The 26756-nt window shown below is 37.0% G+C and overlaps 1 protein-coding gene across 11 annotated transcripts in view; it reads right to left on the bottom strand.

The window, feature by feature from the left end:
- Nucleotides 1–7764: 7764 nt before the first annotated feature.
- The window catches only part of Shld2 (shieldin complex subunit 2), an 89291-nt gene continuing 70299 nt past the window's right edge, over nucleotides 7765–26756 (bottom strand). For all 11 annotated transcript variants that reach the window (XM_074079351.1, XM_074079342.1, XM_074079346.1 and 8 more), the window contains 6 exons: nucleotides 25349–25543; nucleotides 25070–25204; nucleotides 18797–19006; nucleotides 13153–13378; nucleotides 11677–11792; nucleotides 7765–8107 (listed from right to left, as the gene is read on the bottom strand). In XM_074079351.1, coding sequence (XP_073935452.1) covers nucleotides 7926–8107; nucleotides 11677–11792; nucleotides 13153–13378; nucleotides 18797–19006; nucleotides 25070–25204; nucleotides 25349–25543 — 1064 coding nt within the window. In that variant the 3' untranslated portion in view covers nucleotides 7765–7925. The remainder of the gene's footprint in view (nucleotides 8108–11676; nucleotides 11793–13152; nucleotides 13379–18796; nucleotides 19007–25069; nucleotides 25205–25348; nucleotides 25544–26756) is intronic.

Below are 26756 nucleotides of genomic sequence, written 5' to 3'. Positions count from 1 at the left end.
CTAACTTAGTTCTAGTTTTAGTTTTTTGAGGAGCCTCCATACTCTTTTCCAAAGTGGTTGTACTAATTTAGACTCCTCCCCACAGTGTATGAGGGTTCCTTTCTCCCTGCAACCACACCAGCATTTGTTGTTTTTTGTGCTGTTGATGATTAGTATTCTAACAGGAGTGAGGTGGAATCTCAATGTGTTTATTTTCTGTGTGTGTTGTTGTTGCTTATTTGTTTTGCAGTACTGGGGTTTGAACTCAAGGCCTACACTTCAAGCCACTCCACCAGCCCTGTTTTGTGATGGGTTTTTTCAAGATAGGGTCTCAAGAACTACTTCCCAAGCCTGGCTTCAAACCGCAATCCTCTTGATCTCTGCTTCCTAGGTAGTTAGGATTACAGGGGTGAGCCACTGGCGTCCAGCTCCTCAATGTGATTTGATTTGTATTTCCTTTATGCCTGGCATGTTGAGAATTTCTTCATGTGTATTTTGGTCATTTGGACTTCTTCCTTTGAAAGGGCTCTGTTCAATTCATTTGCCCATTTCTTCATGGGTCATTGATTTGGGGGGAGTTTAGTTTTTTGAGCTCCCTGTTTATTATGATTATTAATTTCTTGTCAGATATATAGCTGGCAAAGATTTTCTCCCATTCTGTGGGCAGCCTCTTCAATTTTTTGTTGTGCAGAAAGCTTTTTAGTTTCATTAGTCCCATTTGTCATCCTGTCTCTTAGTTGCTGAGCCATTTAAGTTCTATTTAGGAAGTTGTTGCCTACACCTATAAATTCCAGAGTATTCCATGCTCTTTTTTGCATTAGCTTAAGTTTCCTGTTTTATATTAAGGTCCTTTATATACTTTAAATTGATACTTGTACAAGGTGAAAGACATGGATCTAGTTTCAGTTTTCTGCAGGCAGACATCCATTTTTCCCAGAAACATTTATTGAAGAGGCTGTCTTTCCTCCAAAACATATTATTTTGGCACCTTTGTAGAAAATCAGGTGAGTGTACCTGGGTGGATGTATGTCAGGTCTTCTATTCTGTTCCACTGGTCTTTGTGTCTGTTTTTGTGCCAGTACTATGCTGTTTTATTTCTGTGGCTTTGTAATATAGTTTGAAGTCAGAAATTGTGATACTCTAGCATTGCTCTTTTAGCTCAGTATTGCCTTGACTATTTGTGGTCTTTTATGCTTCCATATGAACTTTAAGGTTGATTTCTCAATCTCCATGATGAATGTCATTGCAATTTTGAGGGGATGGCATTGATCATGTAAATGTTTTGTTAATATAGTCATTTTTGCTATGTTGATTCTACCAAACCATGAGCATGGGAGATCTTCCCATCTTCTGGTGTCTTCTTCAATGGTTTATAATTTTCATTATAGAGGTCTTTCACTTACTTTGTTAAATTATTCCTAGGTATTTTTTGAGGCTATTGTAAATGGAAACATTTTCCTGAATTTTTCTCAATCTGTTCATTGTTGTTGTATATAAATGCTACTGATTTTTGTATTTTGATTATATATCCTGCTACTTTGCTGAAGGTATTTATGGTGTCTAGGAGTTTTTTGGTGGAGTTTTTCAGGACTTTTAAGGCTAAGATCATGTTATCTGCAAATAGGAATAATTTGAGTTCTTCCTTTCTATTTGAATTCCTTTTATTTCTTCTTCCTGTCTTGTTGCTCTGGCTAGGAATTCTAAAACTATGTTGCATAAGAGTAGAAAGAGTGGACAACCTTGTCTCATTCCTGACTTTAGAAGAAATGGTTTTAGTTTTTCCTCATTTAGTATGAATAATGTTGGCTATAGACTTGTCATATATAGCCTTTATTATGTTGAGATTCATTCCTTCTATTCTTGGTTTTATGAGAGCTTTTGTCACAAAGGGATGTTGAATTTTGTCAAAGCCATTTTCTGCATCTATTGAGATGATCATGTGATTTTTTTCCTATGCCTTTGGTTTGCTCCTCTTCTTCTTCTTCAATGCCTATGATTCATAGGTTTTTTTCTTTTGATGGGATCTCAGAGCTCTTGCATATTTCTTTCATAATTCTTTAATCTTTTCTCTATGTATTCATCTGTTTTATTCCTTTATATCTATTTTGTCTTCAAGTCTTGAAATTCTGTCTTCCACTTGTTTGAGTCTGCTTGAGTGGCTTTCAACCATATTATTTATTTGACTTAAGGAGCTTTTTTTCCAGAGTTTCTGTTTGGTTGGGTGTTTCTTTTTGTTTGCTCAGTTGGGTTTTTGTTTGTTTGTTTGAGACTTTCTCTATTTTTGTTAAGCTCCTCTTTCAAATCTTGTATTATCTTTTGTTATTTACCTTTTTTTCACATCTTCCTTGATTTTATTCTGATGTTTGTATCCTCTTTGAGTTCAGTTAGTTGTTTCTGTGTCTTCTCAAGCTTTTTGTCCATATTCTCTTAGAATGCATTGACTTGTATTTGTATGTCCTCTTAAGTTTAAGCTTAAATGCTTAAGCTCCTTAAGCATTTTTATCATCATTCTTTTGAACTCAGACACTGAGGTTTCATCCCCTTCACTGTCCACCAAATCCTTTTTTGTGTGTGATTTTTGACCTTTTGATGAGTCATATTCCCCTGCCTTCTTCTATTTCCCATGCTTCTATTTTGAGATTTGTTCATCTGTTGTCAATCAGTTGGTTGGGAATTTTAGTCACCTGAAATGTTCTGGCTAGATTGGTTGTTAGCTAGGTTGTTTTTTGGTTTGTTCTCGTTTGAACTCTGGGCCTCATGCTTAGATTGTTGTATCATTTTTGTTCACTGATCTGGGGGGTATAATAGCAATAACAAATCACAAATCCAATGCCAAATTAGTTGTTTACATGATATATAAAACCATTGGCAGCATTATCTATAAACAGAGGGGTGTTGGGGAAATAAAAGTTGCTTACATGGAGATTAAAACGTAGGCAGTAAAAATAATGGGTGCAGAAGAGGAGATGAGTAAGAAGGGGGGGTGGAGAGAGAGGGAGACGTCTGAGATGTGGGTGCTATAGGATAAGATCCTAATGTGTGTAGAGGTGTAGTTTAGTAATTGTGGAAGTGAATGATATTGTCAGGGATTGCAGAGGGAAAGAAAGGATGGGAGTAATGTATGAAGGTGGTAAAATAAACCACTTGTTGAGTGATTTGTAAGGAAGATATAGGGAAAGTAGGGGAAAGAGGGAGGAGGAGAAAGTAAGAAAAAAAAGAGAAAAAAATGGAATAATAGATGGACAAACTGAAACTGCAATAAAGTGGAAAGAGAAAAAAAGATAAAATAAATCTTAAGCACAAATTTCTTTCTTCTTGTGGAAAGGAGTGGGCTTCATCTGTGTTCAGTGAGTATAATGGAGACTTCCTTCCCATTTCTGGTCCTTGGGTGTTAGACTGCAGCTCTTGTGTGTTCCTTCCTTGTGCTGTCCCTCCTCTACCATGCAGGCCTGCATCCCTTTAGACAAGGGCTTTCTCTTGGTCCTTTCCCTCCTGAGGATAGATATGCTGGGCTGGGTGGCAATCAGTGGTGCCCCTCCCTAAGAGGCTAAAAACTGTATAATCTTTTACACAATAGCAAATGCAAGGAAAGACCTTTTCTTTCTTTTTTTTTTTCTAGTGGTACTGAGTTTAAACTCAGGGCCTCTAGCTTGCTAGACATATACATATACTGTACCACTTGAACCATGCCCTGGCCCATAAAGGCCTTTTCTGATATGATTTAAAGTTCATGAATTTGAATTTTAGAAAACAAAATGCCATGGCAAGTTATCATTGATATCTTTAGACTCATTTTAAATCATAACAACCATGTGTCAGCATCTGAATTGATAGTAACTCAAATGCTGGGAAGATGATAGATGCTATCTGTGGTTTCTCAGCACTCTGGCACTTTACGGTTGGAAAACTGGTGTGGCTCTCAGAAATCCCATTAGTACTCAAAAAATATGCAAATTATACTATGCACAAGAGAATATTTGTTTTTACCTACCACATTTAGTGTACCCATAAAAACTTCATTGTTTTAAGAGTTAAGTCCTCCAATGGCTCACACCTGTAATCCTAGCTACTTGGGAGGCAGAGAGTAGGAGGATCTGGGCTAGAAGCAAATAGTTTGCAAAACTCTATCTTGCAAATACCCAAAATAAAAGAGGGCTGGCAGAGTAGTTAAAGTAATGGAGTGCCTGATTAGCAAGCATGACACCTTGAGTTCAAGCCCCAGTACCACCAAAAAAACCCAAGAGTTTAGATGATCTTCAGAGACAGATTGTCCTTGCTGTGTCATTCCTACACATTCTGAGGACTTTTTTTTCTTAAACCTAAAATGCACCATTTTTCCAAATACACTATATATTTTATGTCCACCAACCCTGTTTTGTAGCAAACACTTCTCATATTTAAAGAAGGAAGTTAAACATATCCTCTATGAAGTTTTGCTCTAATTTCTATTACAGTGTGCCTGTTCTTGTTTGCCTAGAACCCTCCTTCTATCTAGGAAGGACTCCCCTTTTCATCCTGTACAATCCACTCACCACTCACCCACACAGCGGGGCAAATAACCTAAGCAGATCCAAGCAGAGTTCTTTCATGAAACTTTCATGAAGTTTCCTATGTAGTCACAAACAAAAAGAGAGTATCTCTTTCTGCAAAGAAGAACATTTGGAAAATCCTACAGTTTTTTCTCCATTTGGATAGGTGGGGAAGTTTGGGAAAGAAAGGGGAAGGAAACAGGAAGAGAAAAAAAAAAGTTGAACAAATGGGGAGAACCAAGTAGAGAAGGGGGACACCCAAATCTGTTGGTACCTTAATTTTGAAGTTCCCATTTTCTAGACTTACAAACATTAGACATTTATTCTCATTGTTCTAGAGCAATAGAGTCCAGTGTGAGCTTGTTCTCTGCTTCAACTTCTTGCTGGGTCCTCACTTGGTCAGAGGCAGCAGCAAACCATCTCCCTCAGGCCTCTCTTGTAAGGACACTAATCCCATTTACCAAGGCTCCACTCTAATGACCTATTCTCTTCCCAGATGCCCCACCTCTTAATGCTACCACGTTAAAGATCAGGGGGAGAGGAGCAGCACATTCAGATCATAGCAGGAGCTTGACAACCCCAATCCCAGTGAATTGGATTATAACTTCTGAGATTAGAGCCCTCTTAACAGGAATAGTTTCTAGCATAAAATAAGAGAGGGTCTCTGGTAACCCATGAAATATGTGCCAGACTGTGAAGAGATGTTGGTATGAACTGGTGTTCTTTGTCTTACCAGAAATGGTTTAAACATTTCTTCCCAGTAGGATGTGAGGAGCCATCTTGTCTAAGGGATCGTGTTTTAGCTGATAACAGGGATTCCGCCACCTCTTAAGGACAAAGTAGGGAAGGGCACACTTAGGAGAATTCTTCTTTGGTGTGCTCACATTGTCTGGCTGAGTTTATGTCAGAACTCCAAATTTGTTGCTAGTGTTGTTAGAATCTAAAGAGCATGGGTTGGACGACAAAAACTCCAAGCTGGAGTTCTATCAATCATCAGATGGATTATCTAGCAAAGCTAAATATTGTTTGAATTCCAACCTCTCATGATCCACATGAGTGCTGTCCTAGAAATTTAACTGGAGACAACTGGAGATGCGGAAAGGACAAATGATAGAAGACAAACATGCACAAAGCTGGGGTCAGGTGAGCTGGGTGCTTGGATGGAGACACACTTCTTTTTTACTTCTCTTCTTTTATTTTACTTTTCTCTATTCTTCAAAGCCTTTCTTCTTTTCTATTCTTTAAAGTCTCAGTCCTTAGACTTGCACTGTCCCATATTTCCTCTAATCTCTAACATAACTCCTAAAGTCTCAGTCCTTAGACTCACAGACACAGCCACCCTCCTCAAGCAGCCAACCCCACAACCAGCCAACCAACTGCATCCTCCTTCAGTGAGTCTTTTATATACAGTGGCAAACAAGGAGGTGGAGCCACAGTTCTCCAGCAGGGGTGTGACATTGTAACAGGAGAAACCTGCAATTGCTACTCTCTGAACTTAAACATCTTAGGAAAAGCAGCTGTGCTTCATTTTGCCCTTGCCCCCTTCTGCAGCTGGGGCCATGCCAACTCAGTCTGCAAATTATTTGACACTGCTGTGCTCATGTCAAGTTCTCATAGGCTTCTCATAATCTGCTCCCCACACCAATCTCTCTAGATACAAAACAGGGACAATTCTTTCTCTATCCCCTCTTACTAATTGCTAGACAAAGCCTGAGCATGCCCTCCTCTAATTCCCTTATTTTTTCCATAAAGAAACATACCAATTAAAACTTTGTTCTTCCTCTTTATTCTGTCACAGGTCACTCTGAGGACTTACTAAAAGTTACAGGCCCCTTGCCATAGAAAAATTTGTGTGTGTGTGTGTGTGTGTTGTGTAGTTCAGCACATGCCTTTTTTGGTGGGACTGGGGTTTGCACTCAGGGCTTCACACTTCCAAAGCAGGCACTGTACTGCTGAAGTCACACTTTAGTCCATTTTGCTCTGTTTATTTTGGAAATGGGGCCTCATGAACTATTTGCGTGGGCTGGTCTCAAACCTCAATCTTCCTGATCTCAGCTTCCCAAAAAGCTAGGACTACAGTCATGAGCCTCTGGCGCCCAGGATGCATATTATTTTTTAATGAATCACAAAACTCCTGAGGTTCATTATCAGGGAAACCAAAATTTTATAACTTGAATTAGAAAAACAATTCCAATGAGCAAAAAGATTTTTAAAAAACACAACACACAATAAAATAAACTTGTTCCTTTCTGCATGAATTTAGTTACTCTCAGGCAATATAATTAACCTATTAATAATTAGCAAATTCCAAACTTACAGGTTAAGTATCATCCCATAATTCCTTATTGGTGATTACCATTTCATACCTGCTTCTTCCATAATCATAATGAGAGAACAAATTATTAAATGTTGTTAAGATTTTTCTTTCTTTTTTTTGTAGCACTGGTGTTTGAACTCAGGGCCTCATGCTTGCGAGACAGGCACCCCACCACTTGAGGTACTCCACCAGCAAAATGTTGCTAAGTAAGGCACTCAAATCCTATATAAGAACCAATAGCAGAACTCTACCCACTTAAAAATTGATAAAAGATCCTGTCACCTCTGTTTTCAGTGCTTGTCTTGAGCTGGTCTACATACAGAGCTATGCAAACTAATCCATAATAAAGAAAATTATTTCAAGCTGGGTGCTGGTGACTCATGCCTGTAATCTTGCTACTCAGCAGAGATCAGGAGGAACATGGTTTGAAGCCAGCCCGGGGACATAATTCTCAAGAATCTTATCTCAAAATTACCTTACACACACACACACACAAAAAAAAAAAAAAAAAAAAAAAAAAAAAAGAAAGAAAGAAAGAAAAAGAAAAAAAAAACCAGGGCTTGTGGCCTGGCTCAAGTGGTAGAGCACCTGCCTAGCAAGTGTGAAGCCCTGAGTTCTAACTCCAGTAGTGCCAAAAAAGAAAATTATTTAATATTATTAACTCATTAAGGTAGAAATAAGAAAACATGCAGCATTTATGAATAATGAATATTATGAATCAGAATAGCAATGTCTGAGGGAATGTCTTAATGTAATGCCTTGAAAGTAGAAGGGACTGAATATAGTGAATAAATAAGGGACTCCCTCTAACTCATAGAGAGCTGTTACACATTGCCCTTATTGCTAGATCATTTCTCCAAAAGAAAGGAAGAGACCAACAAGAAGTAACACATAAAACTCCACAGAATTTTCTTTAAAGAAATAAAAGTTTAAATTTATATATTTACCACAATTCTATTGTGCTAATAAAATATATTTATTTATTTTAAAAATCCAGAGCAAAGTCCTGCCATTCATTTATTTTTAAGACAAATCATTTCAGTACTTCTTTCTGGGAATGCTTCCATTTGCCTCATCTGGGCTCAGAAAAGGGCTTAGATCTATGCCTTGCAAGGGTCAATATAGAAATCCAGTAGGAAGAAATCCTGTTCCAATGGGTAGCTGTTTTCATCTAGCACAAAAAGGCTCTGAATCTTCAACACACAAGGTTCTATGTTGACTGCCAACAAAGAGTGGAGCAGGTCTGCGGCAATCATCCCATAGGTGATCTCAGAGGAAGGCACTGAAGAGGAACAAAGCATACAATGAGCACTCAATACCGCTTCCAGCATCACAGAAATACACTCTGAAGCCTTTCACTATTTCCCTCGGTTCCCCAAGTCTCACGCCCATTTTAAATTTCTTGTCCTTTCTTTCTAGTTTCAAGTTGCTAAAGGTAGTCTAGAAAGATGGCATGTGATTACTACTGAACTGGAAAAGCAGGCCCAGTCAACACCTGGTTCAGACTGACAGCAGCTCCTGTTCTGGCAGAACCATCAACTTCTGAACATAGTGAAGAACTGAGATTAGTGTTGGTAAGCACTGAAACAAGAGTGCGTCCACATCAGAAATGGACTCATATTTATCCAGTCTATAGTTTCATCACAGTTCAATGTACATACACACATTGGATATCCTTTAGTCAAAAAGCTTGGGACACAAGTGTTTTAAATTTTTGATTTTTTGGGAGGATTAGAATAATTGCCAAGATAATGAGGTATCTTGAGATGAGAGCCAAGTCTAGGTATGAAATTCATTTATGTTTCGTGTACATCTTATATATATGTTACCTGAAGGAAATTTCATGCAATATGTTCAATGTACCTGCATTTGACTGCAACCATCACAAGAGGTCAGGTATGGGATTTCCACTTGAAGGTCACATTGCCACTCAAAAAGTTTTAGATTTTGGTATTTCAGATTTCAGATTTTTGGATTACAATGCCAATCCGCCTAACTTTTTTTTTTTAACAGAAAAGGATCTTTCATCAGTTATTTAATTAATACCTAATCTTGATAATTAAAAATACTAAAATTGTTTTGCATTTGTTCTATCTTCTGCCTATTTTTTAAAGACATCTAACCAAGTTATTTAACAGGATGCTCATTGCCAGACTAGCAGAGCACCATGCTTTATACTGCACCCTCCCATCATTAAAAACCACGAGTTTTTCTTGAACTGCTTCTCTAGTATCCTGGAAGAGCCACTCATGTGTTTTTGGAAGTATGAGAATTCTCTACAATAATTTAAAATTTTTGTTTTTTCACTGTGATAATCTAAAAAGAATCAGCACTGGTGATAATGTCTGATAACAATGACGTTTTCATTTGTGGTTACAATCTCATTAATGTCAAAGAAGTATGATTTGTCTCAGGAATGGACAAGGCACAGAAGTATATTGATATAAGAATGATGCTTCTCTGAGAAATAATGACTAATTTACACTATGTAAAAAATGAAGAAATAAGATTGAAAATACATAAAGAATACCCACAATATGAAACAAAGTGATTTAAAAAACAATCAGACTTCAACTTAGCAAGTTAAAAGCTGAAAAGATTACATCTCTCACCATAAAAATTATTAGGAAAATGTAAACTACAAAATCATCATTTTTGAACCCATAAGAGAAGCGAGTCTGGATAGCATCCAAGAAGTAGCACAGGGAGGACAGGTGCCTCCACGGAGGTAGAGCGGGGCAGGAGTTCAGGTCCTGTGCAGGCAAGGCTTAGGAAGAAGGCAGGTCCACCCTTTCAATGTGTTATTTGGCTAAAAGCCAGGACACACAGATGCAGGGCATTCCCAGCTGCTCTTCTTGCTTCTGCCAGATGTTCACAATCCTGGAGCCAGGCAAAGCATCAGAAAAATCTTCCAAGAGGAGGGAAGGAAAGTACAGAATATACCTGTGCCTCTGCGAAGGAACAAAAGCCCTAACTGTTGAAGAAAAGGCAGCAAATTCTGTCACCTTAGATGAGAACATAAAGCAGATGGAGGAAAGGTAAAAAAAATCCTTCTAACCCTGAGGGAGGGACAAGACCCTTAGTAGTCTCTTATCGCTGGGGAGGGACAAGACCACACCAGACCCACCAAAGACTCAAGGCAGAGACTGGCTGCCATGGCTGAAGGGACAGGCCCACAGAGGAAGTGCCACACCCAGGAAGACTTTGTCTTCTAAGACCAGAATACAAGAGAGTCGATCCTGCTCTCCCCCACCAGGCAAGGATACACCAAATAACAACCAACAGAAGCCTGAACAACTTGGGTACATGCAAGAACATGGAGAGGTTCAAAAGACAGTCATAGGCCACATAAGGTCAATGAGGTACTGCACTTCTGATGGTGGTCCCTTAAGACCGTAATGAGCTGAAAATTCCTGCTGCTCAGTAATGTAGCCACCATGATGTCATTATCTAATGCATTCATCACGTGTTTGTGACAATGCTAGTGTAAACAAACCCACTGTGCTGCCACTTGTATAAAAGTATAGTACATACAATTTTTTACAGGGTATAATAATGATAAACAACTATGTTACTGATTTACTTATCATACTACACTTTAACTTATTTTACACTGTACTCCCTCTAAATATAAAAAAGTATACTGTAAAACAGTGTGCTATGTTACACCTGCAGCAGCCTCATCCATCTTGTGTTTACCAGGTTTCCCAATTTCATCCAAGGCTACATTGAGTGACTGACCTATAGCCTGTAGTTTCTGTAGGTACACTCTATAATGTTCACACATGATGCACTGCTCAGAATGTAGCCCTATTATCAACTGATGCATGACTGTAGTTAGAACAGAGAATTATGAATATTCCCAATACAAAGAAACAGTAAGTGTTTGAAGTTATGGAAATGCTCATTGCCCTGATTTGATCGTTACACATTGTAACAAGTATCAAAATATTATATCGTACCCTATAATATGTATAATCACTAAATGTCAATTTTAAAACAAACATGGGGAGAGGCTCACTGTGAGGTCCAGGTGCAGAGAGAAAGGCAAAAGTTGACAGCATAGCAAGACTTGCAGAGATCTACTCCCCATCCCTGAAACTCAAGGAATCTGAGGTGAGTGGTGACCTGAAGGGAACCACAGGAATAGCAAAACCTGAACCCAACTCAACATCTACAAGGCTGACTCTACCCTGCCTCCCTCACCCCCAGAAAAAGTCTAGGAGAGGAGACATGCCCACTTCCAGATACAAATACTGTTTACCAGTCTGTACTGTGCTGTATGCAATGTTCAGCATTCAAACAAAAATTACTAAGTACCCAAAAAGCAGGAAAATAATTCACTATTAAGAGAAAGACAAACAAAAGAACTAGATTAGCTTATCTGCTAATCTAGTCTGAGCCCGATGAGGACAGGTATGGAGTTTGATCAACTGACAGGTAGGATATATTCACTTTGTTCTCAGCCACTGGCTGTCCCTGGCACCTGGATCCTGGAGACCTTACAAAATTCATTCCACTGACAGTGGAATATCTTCATACACATGGTGTTACACATTCATTTGTTGAACTATTACAAAACTAGGGCCCTAGTGTTTTGCTGACCCATTGGGAATTTGGGTTAAAAGAGAGATGAGGTGCTTCCTTCTAGTCACATACTAAGAGAATGTAGAGCAAGCCTTACATAGCTTATATTTCACTCAAGGTAAATTATCCTTCTGCTTCTATATTCACAGAAAAGAACTTAATTTACAGCGTATTGTTCTTTCTATTCCAATTTCTATTCCACCTATATTCCTGAACGAATGGTTTCACAAAGAGCAACCTCTTGGTTGTGTGTTAGGATACTACCTATCACTCTGTTGAGGCAGTCTGGAGAAATGTTGAGAAGAATCTTCTCCATCAACTTTGATCCTACATGGATGCGAGCGTTACATCTTCCATCTGCTATTGTCATTAAAGCCGGCCTGCCAAAAATAAATTGAGAACAGATTTAGAATCAGGCTCATAAACAGAGGAATAGCAGAGGTGATACCAGGTGGCTTTTGAGAGTAGGTCTTAAAAAGGATTTCCCCTTGGTACTCTCTTTTGGCCGGCTTGCACTGGGATGAGAGACCCATGCAAAGAGGAGCTCAACTTTCCAGTCATGTCAACGAGTAGCTTTAGAAACGGATGTAGCCAAGCCTTTAGACAGCTGCAGTCCCAGTCCACACCTCATCTAGAAGCTCTTTAGAGACCAAGCACCATACTGCTTCCTCTCTGGCCAGGGGTTTAACCTGTTGGTTTCTTTACTTCTGTACAAAAAAATGCAATGTATTTCCTATGTCCCAAAAACCAATATTCTGAATACACATCCTGTAGAAACCTTGTTAAAGATGGTGTTGATGTTCTATCACAGCTTTAAGATGAGTAATTATAGGAGCTGGTGGAGTGGCTCAAGTGGTAGAGCACTGCCCAGCAAGCCTGAGGCCCTGAGTTCAAGCCCCATTGAAACACCAAAAAAGCTGGTACACATTAAATAATTATATTGAATAGGAACATTTGAGATGACATAAAATAAGTTACCTACATGCACTCAGGAGGTTGAGGTAGGAGGATCGTAAGTTCACCGCCTACCTGGGTTACGTGGGCAGATACTGTTTCAAAACAGATTCTGTATAAAACAGTCACATATGCATAGTTTTGATGCCTTTAACTATTGATAAGAAGTCAACTTTAATTAATTATGTCTGTTATATAGCAGGCATCATAATTCAATCTTCTTTGTTACAAAAGCAATGTATAAAATAATAGCAAAATCTATCCACTTACTTATAACAAACATAAATATTTGTAAACAGAAGTAAGGTTTATGGACTATGTGTCTGTAAATTTTCTTGAAGTAAGCCATGATAGAATGCTGACTATAGCAGGGTGTGGTAGCGCCCATCAGTAATCTCAGCACTTGGGAAGCTGAGGTAGGAGGGTCACAAGGTAGAGGTCAGCCATGGCTACAGTTAAGACCCTGTCTCAAAAAAAAATCTCCCAAGTAAAAAATTCTTATACCATGATTGGCAAACTTTTGCTTTCATAAATAACTATTTGTGGACTAGGACATGGCTCAAGTGGTAGAGCACTTTCCTAGCAAGTATGAGGCCTGGAGTTCAATACACACTACTGCCCCTTTCCAAAAACAGCTATTTGTCACTTGGGAAAATTTTTACTCTCTTGCCAGAGCTTCCAGTTAGTTCTTATTATAAAGTAAGAGTTGATATTGTAAATTTTTAGTCATCTCTACTTCTATATTAATAAATATTTTCATCAAATTGGCTTGCTTCATTTCCTTACCTATAGTATATTTTTTTCCTCTCAAAGGGCAAACAGTTAAAGCACTGTCTGTAGATCCTGTTCTCATCTGTTTCTAGTTCCAATCCACATTTTGCACAGCCAGTAAATATCATGTTGGGAAGACAGGAGAAGATACTCTTCAGAGAGCTGTGAGCACTTAGAACTATCTTCTGAGCTGCAACAGGGAATACCAGCTCTAAAATCTTGGCTCTAATCAGAACCACTCCTATAAAACAAAAAGTATTGTAAATTATTGGAGCCAAATGATAACTTTAATTTACAGACATGGCTAGTGATCTGGTTGCTTCATAGTCACTTATTGTGAAGTCTACAATGAAATCTTGCTCTTGGTCTTCATCCCTTCATAAAGAATCTCACTTATGGCTTCTATACTGAGTCTGGACTCTAACAAAGGATCTGCCAGCAACTGAGTGAAGATTTATTTGAGTTCTAACCTAAAAAAAAGGAAAAGAAAAAGGCTTCTCATATGACTCACTGGAACCTCAAGCATGCTCACTGACTAATGGTTCCCCAGATAGTCTGCTATCTGCCAGACCTACTTTTTTTTCCTAATTTATCTTTGCTCTTCTATATACTAGGGAGGTCAATGAGCACTGCTCTTCCTCCTCTCCATACTTAGATTAAAGGTTTCTTTAAACCTTGAAGTTTTTTCATTCTTGTGTTACTTTTTCATCATTGTGATGAAACATCTGACATGAACAACGTCAAGGAGGAAAGATATTTCAGCTCAGTTTCAGAGGACCATCTGGTTCCTGCCTGTGCTGGCCTTGAGCCTTGATCCTCCCAATTCAGCCTTCCAAGTAGCAAGGATTACAGGTGTGAGCCACCAGAGCCCAGTTGGCATTCCTTCTTGTAACCAGCTCTGTGTGACTGTTAAGGATGAGAGACAGATAGTATATATAACCTTGAAACTGGTTTAAGGAACTTATATGACACTATAACATTACCCAAGATTTAGTATAAATCTAGAGTCTTCTGAGTCACAAGTGTTACGGTAAACAAAAGGGAAACCATGTAGGGATCAAACCCTCACCCTCGCAGGCAGCTTACTGGAGACACCTCACCACTCACTGGAAGGACCACATCTAGCCTCAAGGAAATGACAAGCTGTCACCTCACCAGGGAGTCCAGAGCTGACCAACTTATCCACCTAATTACTACTTATCTCCTCTAGTTTCCCCTAGCAATTGTTAACTTCACTCCGGAAAAATTTCCCTATCCAGCAAAATTTCCCTCCAGACCACTCCCCTATATCTACTCCAAGTCTGTAAGAGGCTGTGGGCTGCAGCTCTCTTGCAATGGGCCCCCTCTGCAGGGTTTCTTCCCAAATAAATCCTGTGCTGGCATTTGAGCTGTCTTCTAGCCTCTTCTATGCCTCTTACATTCTAACAACAAGTAATTTCCATTTTGAAAGTGGTATAAAAATTATATATATAAAAGCTTATAAGCAGGGCACAGGTGGCTTACACCTATAATCCTAGCTACTCAGAAGGCAGAGATCAGGAGGATTGAGGTTTGAGGCCAGCTTAGGCAAATAATTTACAAGACCCTATCTCAAAAATACTGAACTCAAAAAAAGGAGTGGCAGAATGGCTCAAGTGGTAGAGCACCTGCCTAACAAGCATGAGATCCTGAGTTCAAACCCCAGAACCACCAAAAGAAAAAAATATTATTAACTGTTAGCATTGGTAAAAGCCTCATCTAGAACTACGTTTATGAAGTTCTTTTTGTTTGTTTGTTTTGTTTGTTTTTGAGGTACTGGAGTTTGAACTCAGGGCCTCACTCTTGTTAGGCAGGCGCTTTACCACTTGAGCCACATCCCCAGTCCATGAAGTTTTTTTCTGCGAATAAAATCTCTTTATTCAACTAAAAGATGCTTTTGTTTTGTTTTTATGAGATGAGGTCTAGCTATGTTGCTCAGGCTAGCCTCAAATTCCTGGGCTCAAGTAATCATCCTGCCTTTCAAGTAGCTAGAACTACAAATGTGCACCATGGTGCCCAAGTAAAAGGGATTTTGTTTCATTTTGTTTTGTTTGTTTGTTTGTTTTTGGCAGTATTGGGGTTTGAACTTATAGCCTTGCACTTGCCAGACAGGTGTTCTACCATTTGAGCCACTCCTTCAGCCCAAAAGCTGGGGTTTTAACAAGTGTTTTTATTTTCTATTTGCAATCTCCTTAGCTTAGTTTTATGGTGTAACAATGCTTACTTACAATTATATCTTGGAAAACAGCCATACGTATATTAACACAAGTAAGCTTTTAATCTGGCATTTGGCCAAAGTGAAGTAAAAGATTAAATTTATATTCCCACCTTGTGATATAATAAAAATAAATAAATAAATATTCAGTTTTTGTCTCTGGTTTCTGGCACAGTTTCTAAAACCCTTGGAATCTCCAAAGAGGTAACAGTATCTTTCATATGCTAACGAGATGACTGGTGTCTGGGGTCTCTAGGACAATTTGGCTAAGTATGTGCTGACCAGAACATGTGACCAGAGGCCAAGGAAAAAAATCACCCAAAAAGATGGACTAGTCCCTAGAATTGTCACAGAGCTGGGAATAGTGCCTTTCACGCACGCTAGAGTAGAAAATCTCATAATGCATACGTTAGAGATCTCAGAAGCTTCACTTAGAGGGAAATTTGTGGCATTAAAGATCTACACTGGAAAAAAAGAAAAGTCCCATACCAATGACTTCAATTTCCAGCTTAAATAATAATAAGAAAAAAACCAAATACTCAGAGGAGAATAAATGATACAGACCAGTACAGAAATCAATCACAAAACAGAAAAACAGAAAAGTGAAACCAAAAGGTGGTTGTTTGATCAATAAAACTGATAAACCTCTTACCAAATCAGTGAAAAAAGGGAGAAGAAAATGCAAATTAGTAGTATCAGGTAAGATCAGTATCATTATAAATTCTATCACTATCAAAAAGGATAGTAAGAGAATATTATAACTTTATGCCAATAATTTTTTCTTGTTAAACCAACAAATTATATGTAATAAACACATTTCTTGAAGACCATAAATAGACTACCAGCTCTCACTCAGAAAGTAAATGACCTTAATAGCCTTCTATCTATTAAAGAAATAGAATTTGTTATTAAAACATTTTAATTAAAATTTTTTTCATGGGCTTGTGACCTGGCTCAAGTGGTGGAGCTCCTGTCTAGCAAGCTCAAGACCCTGAGTTCAAATCCCAACACCATACACAAAAAAATTCAGACCCAGACGGCTTCACTGAAGAATTCTACCAAATATTTAAGGAAGAAACCATTCTCATTCTTAAAAAAAATCTTCCAGAAAATTGAAGAGAAGGATCTGCATCCCAACTCATCGTGTAAGCATTACTTCAATCACCAGACCAGAAAAAGACATTATAAGAACAAAAAGCTACAAATTTCCCTCATGAACATAGACATAAATAATTCTTAACAACCATTAGCAAATTTTACCCAACAATATATTAAAAGGATGTATAAGGGCTAAAGATGTAGCTCTGTGGTAAAGCACTTTCCTAGCATGCACAAGGTTTGGGGTTCAATTCCCAGCACCACAATAGAAAGAAATAAAGAATATATATCATGACGATGTTTGGTTTATCCCATGAATGCAAAGTTGGTCTAACATTCAAACAAATTAATCAATGTACCAAGCATACTGGCACACACCTGTATCCCAGCATTCAGGAGATTGAGGCTGGAAGATTAGGAGTTTAAGGTCAGCTTGGGCTACATAGCAAGTTCCAGACCACCCTTGGATACAGAGACCCTGACTATTTGAGGAGATTAGGGGAGGAAGGAAAGGAGAAGAGAGTGAATAAAATTGAAATACATCGCACCTGTATAGGAACAAGGCAAAATGAAACACACTGAAACCTGTTGAACAATACAGGGTAGAGGACAAAGGGTAAGGAAGAGTAATAGAGGGGGTTAAACTGATTAAAGAACAATATATTTACAGGTAAAATACCAAGGCAAAATCCTCCTGAAGAATGAACATAAACTTAAACAATGAAGGACAAGAATATAAAATAAGTAACATTGAGGGTAAGGGAGGGGGTGGGGGAAGGGAGGAGAAATGACCCAAACATTGTATGCACATATGAATACAATAAAAATAAAAAAATAATAATAACATTAAAAATAAATAAATAAAATAAGTAACATTAGGGGGAGGGTACTAGTGGGAAGAGGAAGGTGAATGAAGAGGGTAAAGGAAGGTGAATATAGCTGATATACTTTTTATACGTGTATGAAGCCCTGAAACCTTCAGTCATTTTAAGAACAGTGAATGCGGTTAAGGGAGAATAATGGTGGGGTACATGGTATGTACATGTGGAAATGTTACAATGAAAACCACTGTACAACTATCATATACTAATAAAAAGGTTTAAAAAAAAAAGACCCTGTCTCAAAAAAAAAAAAAAAAATCAGAGAGCCTGGCATGTTGCTGTATGCCTGTGGTTCTAGCTACTCAGGAGGCAGAGGTAGGAGGATCTTTGTCTAAGGCCAACTCAGGACAAACTAAAAAACAAGCTAAAAAACAAAAGGACTAGGGCATGATTCAAGTGGTAGAGAGGTTGCCTAGCAAGAACAAGACCTTGAGTTCAATCAAGGTCTTTTTTTGTATTGACAAAAAAAAAAAAATCAACAAATATAAATAGCTTTATTACAGGGTTAAAAAGAAAAACTACATGATCATCTCAATACATGTAGAAAAAGCATTTGATAAAATCTAACACAAGCTTCTGATTAAAAATTTCAGTTAACTATGAATCTAAGACAACTTCATCAACTTGATAAAAGAAACCAGTGAAAAATCTACAGCCAGCATCATATTTACTAATGAAAGAATGAATGCTTTCTCCCTACCATCATGAATAGGGTAAGAATGTCCAAATGTCCACTCTCACAACTTTTTTTTTCTTTCAATATTACACTGGAGGAACTACCAAGTACAGCAAGGGAAGAAAAATAAATAAATAGCATCACATTTGAAAGGAAGTAATCAAGCTCTACATAGAACATTCAAATCTACAGAAGATTCACTATTGAGCTTAGTGAGTTTAGCAAGGTTACAAAATATAAGATAAATAAGCAGACCTTTGGTAGAGTATTTGGCTGACAAGTGACTAAATTTTTTTAAAATGTCCACACCAAATGTTAACCAGGATGTGTAGAAATCAGAACTTACATATACTATGGGTAGGAATATAAAATGATACAACCACTGGACTTAAAACTAATCCCACTGAAATTTGAAAAAAAAAATGGTACAACCACTTTAGAAAACAGTTCAGCAGTTTCTTGAAAGGTTAAGCATTCATCTACCATATAATTTACCTATTTATTCCACATTGACATATTTAACTTGGAAGAAAAAGGACTATTAAATGATGAGCTGCTGTAATTATGCCTGAAAAATACTTAAAGCAATCCCTAATAATTACAAATTAATCTCAAAGGATTGGAGACAGAAAGCTAAGAAGTTTTCAGTATCTGGTTGAGCTATTTGCAAAGACCTATATTTTATTTTATATTTATTATACATTTCTCACAAATGATAGCTTCTTTCCTCATATTAAAACTAAACACTTTTTATGTAGGTACAGATCTTACCTGAATGCTTATCCTTTAGGTGGGTTGCTAAGTCTGACATCTTGACCATGGAGGATGATGCACTCTTTTGAAATTTTGCTTTAAATGTAACTGCCCTTATATCATCATCAAACAGGCATTCACAGGATGACCATGGTGTTGTATGCAATTCTATGTTTTCTAGTACACAATTGTACCGAACTAAAAGATATTTAAATTCCCAAATACAATCTTAAACAAAAACAAAAGCAAAAAGTCAACAAAAAGAAAAAAGTCTAGAATCATATTAAACATATTAACCTAATCAAATCAGTTAAATACAACGTTTATCAGTAAAGTATTTGGGTATGAAGAGACAAAATATGAATGTTATCTTACAATAAATGGATAAGAATGATGCATATATTTCTTTTCTTTTTTCTCTGCTTTCCTTTCCTTCTCTTTCCCCTCTCTTCTTTTCCCTTCTCTTCCTCTTCCTCTCTCCTCTTTTTCCAGAGCAGGTTCTTGCTAGGTAGCCCTCAAACTCTGGTTCTTCCTACCTCCAATGCCCAAGTACTGGAATTACAGGCACTGCGCAGCTAGAGATGATTTTAATAATATTTTTTCTAAGCTGGGCGCCAGTGTCTCACACCTATAATCCTAGCAACTTAGGAGGCAGAAATCAGGAGGATGGTGGTTTGAAGCTAGCCCGGGCAAACAGTTCTACGAGACCCGATCTTGAAAAAACCCTTTACCAAAAAGGGCTGGTGGAGTGGCTCAAGGTGTAGGCCCTGAGTTGAAACCCCAGTACCACACACACAAAAAAAGAAATTCTAATGACTTCTTGGTCTCCTAAACAGTCATAATTTATCATAACCAACTGCTTTATAGAATAGCAAATTCTTATTTTGATATCTACAAAACTTTCTTTAATTTCTTTAACTTAAATGGACATATTTCAACACTTACTTAGCTAACTTCTCCAGAACAACAAAAAACCATTTAGAAAAAGTAGTTACTATTTTTAATTCTCTTAATAATAAGCCTAATTTTTAAATCACAGTAGCACAGACGTTTTTTGCCAAATAATCATCTTATATAACAGTAAATTCAACATTAAAGTTATAAACAAAAGATTTCTTCTCTACACCCATTTTCCTCCTTAATTTCTTAATATTATATATATAAATATATATTATAAATACATATTATACATATTTAATATACATATAAATAAGTATTACCTCTTATGGTCTTGCCTGCTCATATCCCTTGCTCACTTGTTTGTCACACCTTTCAATTTCTTATATAGTTAGGTCTTGCTTTCTTCTTTGTTTTGGTGGGCCTGGGGTTTGAACTCAGGGCTTCACACTTGCAAAGCAGGCTCTCTACCACTTGAGCCACTCCTCCAGTCTATTTTGGAGCTAGCTGAGCTGGGATAGTAGCTCAGTAGTAGAGTGCTTGCCCTGCATACACAAAGCTCTGGGGTTCAAACCCCAGCACCAAAGTGGGGGAAGATTAAAACCCCATCCTGCTTTTAAAAACCTTCCTTGTCTTAGAAAATGAGCATTTTGAAATCACAGGTAAGCTAAATAAATAAATAAACACAGGCTTCATAATCTCAGCACCCTACAATAAGCACAGCTAACTTTCTTTTTCTCGGTACTGGGGACTGAACTCAAGGCTTCTGGCTTGCAAAGCAAATGCTCTACCACTTGAGCCATGTCCCTAGGCCACAGTTAGCATTTCAGTGGACAACTAGTTGTTCTGGATTTATTCAATTTTTGCTTAATATATCAAATACATATTTTACATTTTGTTAAGGGTTAATTTATACTGTTTAATTGCATAATGTGCCATTGCACAGACATACTAGAATCATAATAAGTTCTCTATTTTGGTACACTCTTTACGAATTTTTACTATTATAAACAATACTATGATAAACACATTTTAGGTACATCTTTATGCAGCCATGACAAAATCCTACAGGTATAATTAATGAGCCAAAAGTATCCCAAACTCTTTTATATGCATTATCAGGTGATCTCAGAAAAAAATCTGCCAATTACTTTCCCAACAGTTTATGAGTGGATGCTTTTTTTTGTTTTTTTGGCGGCACTGGGGTTTGAACTCAGGGCTTCATGCTTGCTGGGTAGGTGCTCTATCACCTGAGCCACTCCACCAGCCTCCCCACCCCCCACCCCCCACCCCCCATTTATCTGTCAGTTTCTTTCAAGAAAAAAAAAAGAATCTATCATCATTCTACCTGTGTGTCTCCAATTACTAGCAACTTTTTTATAGATTTATTGTCTGTTTTGTTACCTTTTGTTAAGAGTCTTGCCTACTCATATCCTTTACCCACTTGTCATTATAGATTTTTGCTTACTGCATTATTTTATAGAACAATGGAGTTTTATTTTGGTTTGTCACATCTTTTAATTCTGTACATGGTGGGTTTTTATGTGTAGTAGTTTTTGTTGCTACACTTTAATTTGCCACCTTGGACTCCAAATAAGTTGACATATTTTTTTTCTCCTACCCATTTTTCTTTTTTGTGGTTTTTGCTTTGTTTTATTTTACAATTGAATCCCAAATGCATCTAGGATTTACTTTAAAATATGAAATAGAAATTTAATTCTTTTTTTTTAACCTCAAATTGTTAGCTAGATGCTCCAAATGACAATTACTATTTTTGTCAAAAGGAAAAAGATTTTGTTTAATTTTTCTAACAAAATAAAATGCATTTATTACAAAATATTTGGACAGTTAAGAGAAAGGGGTGATAACAGGTGAAATAAGACAGGCCATGATTTAATAAGCTGGCTAATGGATACTTAAGTTCATTATATATACTTACTAATCTCTCTACTTTTTCATGTTTGAAAAAGATTTTGGAAATGCAGATACATACACAAATTCAAATAAAATTCAAAGCAATGGCACAAAGAAAAAATAAGAAACCACACTTAATACTACTATACAGAGATAACCACTGCTAGCACTTTGGAATATATATTTCAGATCTTTTTTTTGGTTTTGGCAGAACTTGAGTTTGAAATCAGGACCATACACTTGCTGGGCAGGTGCTCTACCACTTGAGTCATAGTCACAGCCCTTTCTGCTCTGATTATTCTGGTTATTTTATGCTTTTTACTGTTCCAGGGATGTCAGGTGCATTCCACTGCCCTGCATTTTTCCATTGACTGGGGTCTCAGAAACTGTTTTGTATGGGCAAGCCCGGTACCATGATCCTCCAGATATGAACCTCCCACTAGCTTGGAATGACAGGCGCATGCCACTGAACCCAGCTATTGGTTGAAATGGGGTCTCACTAACTTTGCCTAGGCTAGCCTCAAACTGATCCTCCCAATTTTGGCCTCCTAAGTAGCTAGGATTAGCATCCAGCTTATTTCCAGATTTAAAAAAAAATTTTTTGAGGAAGGGCTGTGCCATGTAACCCAGGCTGTCCTTGAACTCACAATCTTCCTGTCTCAGCCTCCTGAGTACTGAAATTATAGCATTCATGTTTCCAGATTTTTAAACGTACATGCATACATACTTAGAGATACACTTTATTAAAATGGGATCCTATTATACAAAAAGTGTTACAATGTCCTTTGTTAACTAAGTAATACATCATATACATCTTTCTAAGTTAGTGAATATATACTTTTTGGTAGTGAATACAGTTATATGTTCACCTGAACCAAAATAACTCCCTTATCTGTTTCCTTGGCCCTAAAATAAACTCAAACCCTCATATAGTATTATAAAATCCTATCTTCCTGGCCACGGTTTATGAATCAGATTTAGTCTGGGAAATCAAATTTTCTTTGCTAGGGATGGGGTATATAGTCCAGTGGTGGAAGAAGCATTAGACTCTGGGTTTAATCCCCAGCATATGTATAGTTTTAACCATATGTTGTATGTGGTTGAAACTATAAAGCTATAAACACACACACACATACATATAGTTAACTTGGGCACTAAAAGCTTATAATTAGAAGATATACTTCTACATTTGAATCATGAATTAAGGATGCAAATAAATTGCAAACCACACAGACATAATTATGACTTTGTATAATATATAATCATAAATGTTGGGATTGTTTGTATTACTTTGTGCATAATTAGTTATGTTATGAGAGTACTTTGATTTGTTATATATTTGAAGTATTATACTTCTATTAAATAATTTCAGAAGAATATTGTATTGGAATGCACTGCAATTTTAGTTCTGGGTAGTTTAGCTTACACTTACCCAACTAGTCCTAAGAAGTGTAAATTTTAGGGTTGTACTGCTCAAGCAGTACAGCAGCCTAGCAAGCACAAAGCCCTGAGTTTGAAGCCCAGAACTACTAAAAAAAAAAATTGTATAATTTATATCCCTAGTTCACTCTCCTTAGTATCTAAACTGTGACCAACCTTGTTGCATATGACACATTGTCATAGCAGTACATATTTTAAAGGTATGCAAACTGGGGATTTCTTATTGTTCGTCCTCAAAACATCAATTCCATTGAATAAGTTTCATCAATTCCAATCAACTCTGGCATTCAGTAATGACTGTTTGGTGATCATTTCTGATTATATCACCTAATTGTGAATTTGTTATCCTTAATAGCAAGTAAAATAAATGCCCAGGACAGAGGTTAATATAGAGAAAGTCTCAAGAAATACAAATCAACAAATGGAATGCTAGCAATTTCTGAAAGTAGACTCATCTATTTAAGTGATTCTTCAAGATCAATATTTTCTATGCAAAAGAATTGTCCCAAGGTATTGAAATGGATGTTAAAACGCATAAATAAATGTAAGGTGAATTAATAAATGCCTAAAGAACAATTATATCTTAATTCAATATTAATCAAAATAAAGTTAAATTATCTGGAGATGCTGGTAATTTATATTACCAAGTAACTATTAACTTCAAAGACTATTCACCATAACCATGGAGCAATGTGCTTGGCCACTCTACCTCTGACCTACATTTTTGTTCAGCATGAGCAACACTCGTGTTCCCAGCTGAGACATGGTGGTGAGTGATCGTTCAGTCATTCATCAATACATGTTTGTCAAATTTCTCAACTGAACAAATACCTGTCGCTGTTTGATCCTAACATAAAAGTTAAAAGTCAGACTTATCTCAAACCCTGGTTACAGGCTATTAATGATTAAGAGACAACGTGACAGAGCTAACCTACAGATAATTACTCAATAGGCAGAAGTTTGGAAAGAGACATTAACTCCCTCAGGTAAAAAAATAATAGGTCAAGCTGGGCATGGTGGTATATCTCTGTAATCCCAGCACGGAGGCAAGAGTTTGAATTCAAGGCCAGTCTAGACCAGTCTAGTCAGTCCAGATTACATAGTGAAACTTGTCCCAAAAAGAATTTTTTTAATGCGTCATATGCCTGATCAATCTCTAAATTAATTTTTCAGGGTAAAATCATAAATCACTAATTAAACTATCTGATTGTTATAGATAAGGATCTCACAATAGCAAGAGGACGATAACATACTAGTTTATTGAAACATCAGTCCTATTTAATTCAATATGTCATAAATTACTGATTTATGCTTTAAAGAAAAATGTAGTTTCTTTTATCTTTTAAGTTTTTTGAGGTAGGTCTTGCTATGTAGTACAGGCTGGCTTTGAACTTGTAATCCTCCTACCTCGGCCTCCCAAGTGGTGGGATTGCATGTTATATATGCCACTGCACCAGCTTTGGGTCACATTTTTAAAATGTGCATCCTAATGACCCAAGCATTGTATGCACATATGAATAATAAAAATAAATAAATAAAAATAAAATAAAATGTGCATCCTAGAAGAGCTAACAGTCCATGTTTTATAAATGACTGGAATAAAAACCTGCAACATAGTAACTTATTGAACAGTAATTGTGACTTGGAAGAGCTAATGTAACTCCTTAATGTGTACCTTATAACCAGAGAGAAGTATATTTTACAGAGCATTTGAAAAAAAAATTAAAGAAGCTTCTCCAGAATTAAAATTTTAAAAAACACTATTTGAAGGAGATAAGATTTTCACTAAAAAGGTAAAACAGTATAACTGGGAATAAATTTAAGACTTTATTTCACCACTCTCAATTATAGAGAACTTTTAGATAACTAAAATGCTTTAGTAGGTATAAAATTATAGCAAGAATAGTCTGCAGAAGAATAATTATGATCACTTCTATTTCAAAAACTATCTAATCTCTTCAGACTCTCTTCATTTAGACTCATAAGCATTAATCATTTACTGAAACATAAATAAGCTAAATGCTTTTTTAGTTTATTTACCTTTTCTCCTTTGAAGGTGAGGATACCAGGCTGCTCCAGGACCCCATAATACAAGCACATTTTGTTGACCCTGGACCTGTTCCACTGTCAATGTAATTTTCCTTTGCTTCTGTCCTCTGTAACTATATACTGCCTCTGGAAAAGGAAAAGGAATATGCCAGTTGGCATCACCCTATCACTGGTGACACTGCATCTCATGATAAACACACAGTGATAAGTAAGACTGTCTTTTCTTAAATTTTTATGATCTAAAGTTAAAGAGGATCTCAAAATGTTTACCTGTTAGAATAGTGACATCCACCACTCTCAGTACTGCATGAACTAACGTGTCAGGCTGCAGCTGCTCCAATTCTACGAACTTTACCGTGTTCAGTCTCTGAGGCGGCCTTTGAGGAAGGTCTTTGAGATAGGAGTGTTCTGAGGACACATATGCCAGTAGGTCCTGAAGTACAAAACTGCCAACTATACTGAAATCTAAGGAAGAATAAAACACAAAGGATGGCAACATCATATTTTCTTGACAAAAATATTTTCTTAAAAACCGTGTTTTATGTTGCAAAAGTGTGATTAGATGTAAAACATGACTTCATTTCTACAAAACACATAGCTTATTCTTGAGTCAGTTTAGAAGCAAAAATAAAGGCTAATGTTTTTAAGCAATGGAAACAGAATTGTTTACCATCTCTAAAAATTTTCCTCTGTTCCCTTACTTCTCTATTTGGTTAATATCTTTTACTTATTAATGAGCCAAAAATTCCATTATTTTTTTAATTCTTCCACTACCCTGACACAATTCAGTTGGTTCCCCAATTCTGGGGGTCTCATTTTATCCTGTCTCTCCCAACTAATTGACTATGGCCATCTTTTTAACACATCATATTTGAAATACTCTACCAGCCACTTAATTGGGGCTCTCTCTCTGAACATGTCCCACTCTTTACTGCTGTCACCACTTTCATGAGGCTGAAAAACTACCATCCTCCCCTTGCCCAACCACATACCACACAGAACAACAAACGCTCTGGCCCCCCATGGATTCTTCCCTGAACTCAGAGAGACTTTTTGTTGTTTTAGTTTTTTTTTTTGGCAGTACTGGGGTTTGAATTCAGGGATGCTAGGTAGGTGCTCTACCTCTTGAGTGCCAGCTGAGTAGCCCCACCTTAAAAATCTCATTTGCATTTAAGTGTATATTACATTGTAATATTTCTCTAGATCATGAGGTTGGCTATATAGTTCTTCAGTCATAATGTCATTAAAATGATTTCCTCTTTCTGTCTCAAAATTTTTGTCATTTTTTTCTTGAGGTATACTTTACATACAATAAAATGCACAATTTTTTGTAGCACTGAGATTTGAATTCAGGGCCTCACACTTGCTAGGTAGGCACTCTACCACTTGAACCATTCCACTAGCCTAAAATGCACAAATTCTGAATGTACAACTTGATGAGTTTTGCTGACCAAATTTTAATTTCCCTAAAGGAAAGGGAGGTATGTTTGAATACATGGTTAAGGGATGACTGAAATAAGATGTTGACAAAAAAATACGTATTTTTTAGAAAGCAGAGTTTATAAGCTAATTTTCAATCCTCTTTCTCCCATTAACATGCTCATCCTCATGCACTCCGTCTGCTGCACTAAAGCATCATCACTCACTCACTCTCAGTGGACCATCCATCTGCCAGCAG

This window comes from Castor canadensis, chromosome 7 (assembly GCF_047511655.1).
Source record: "Castor canadensis chromosome 7, mCasCan1.hap1v2, whole genome shotgun sequence".
NCBI classification, from domain to species: Eukaryota; Metazoa; Chordata; class Mammalia; order Rodentia; family Castoridae; genus Castor; species Castor canadensis.
The sequence above is the reverse complement of the archived record's forward strand: the minus strand, read 5'-3'. Positions and strand labels throughout refer to the sequence as shown.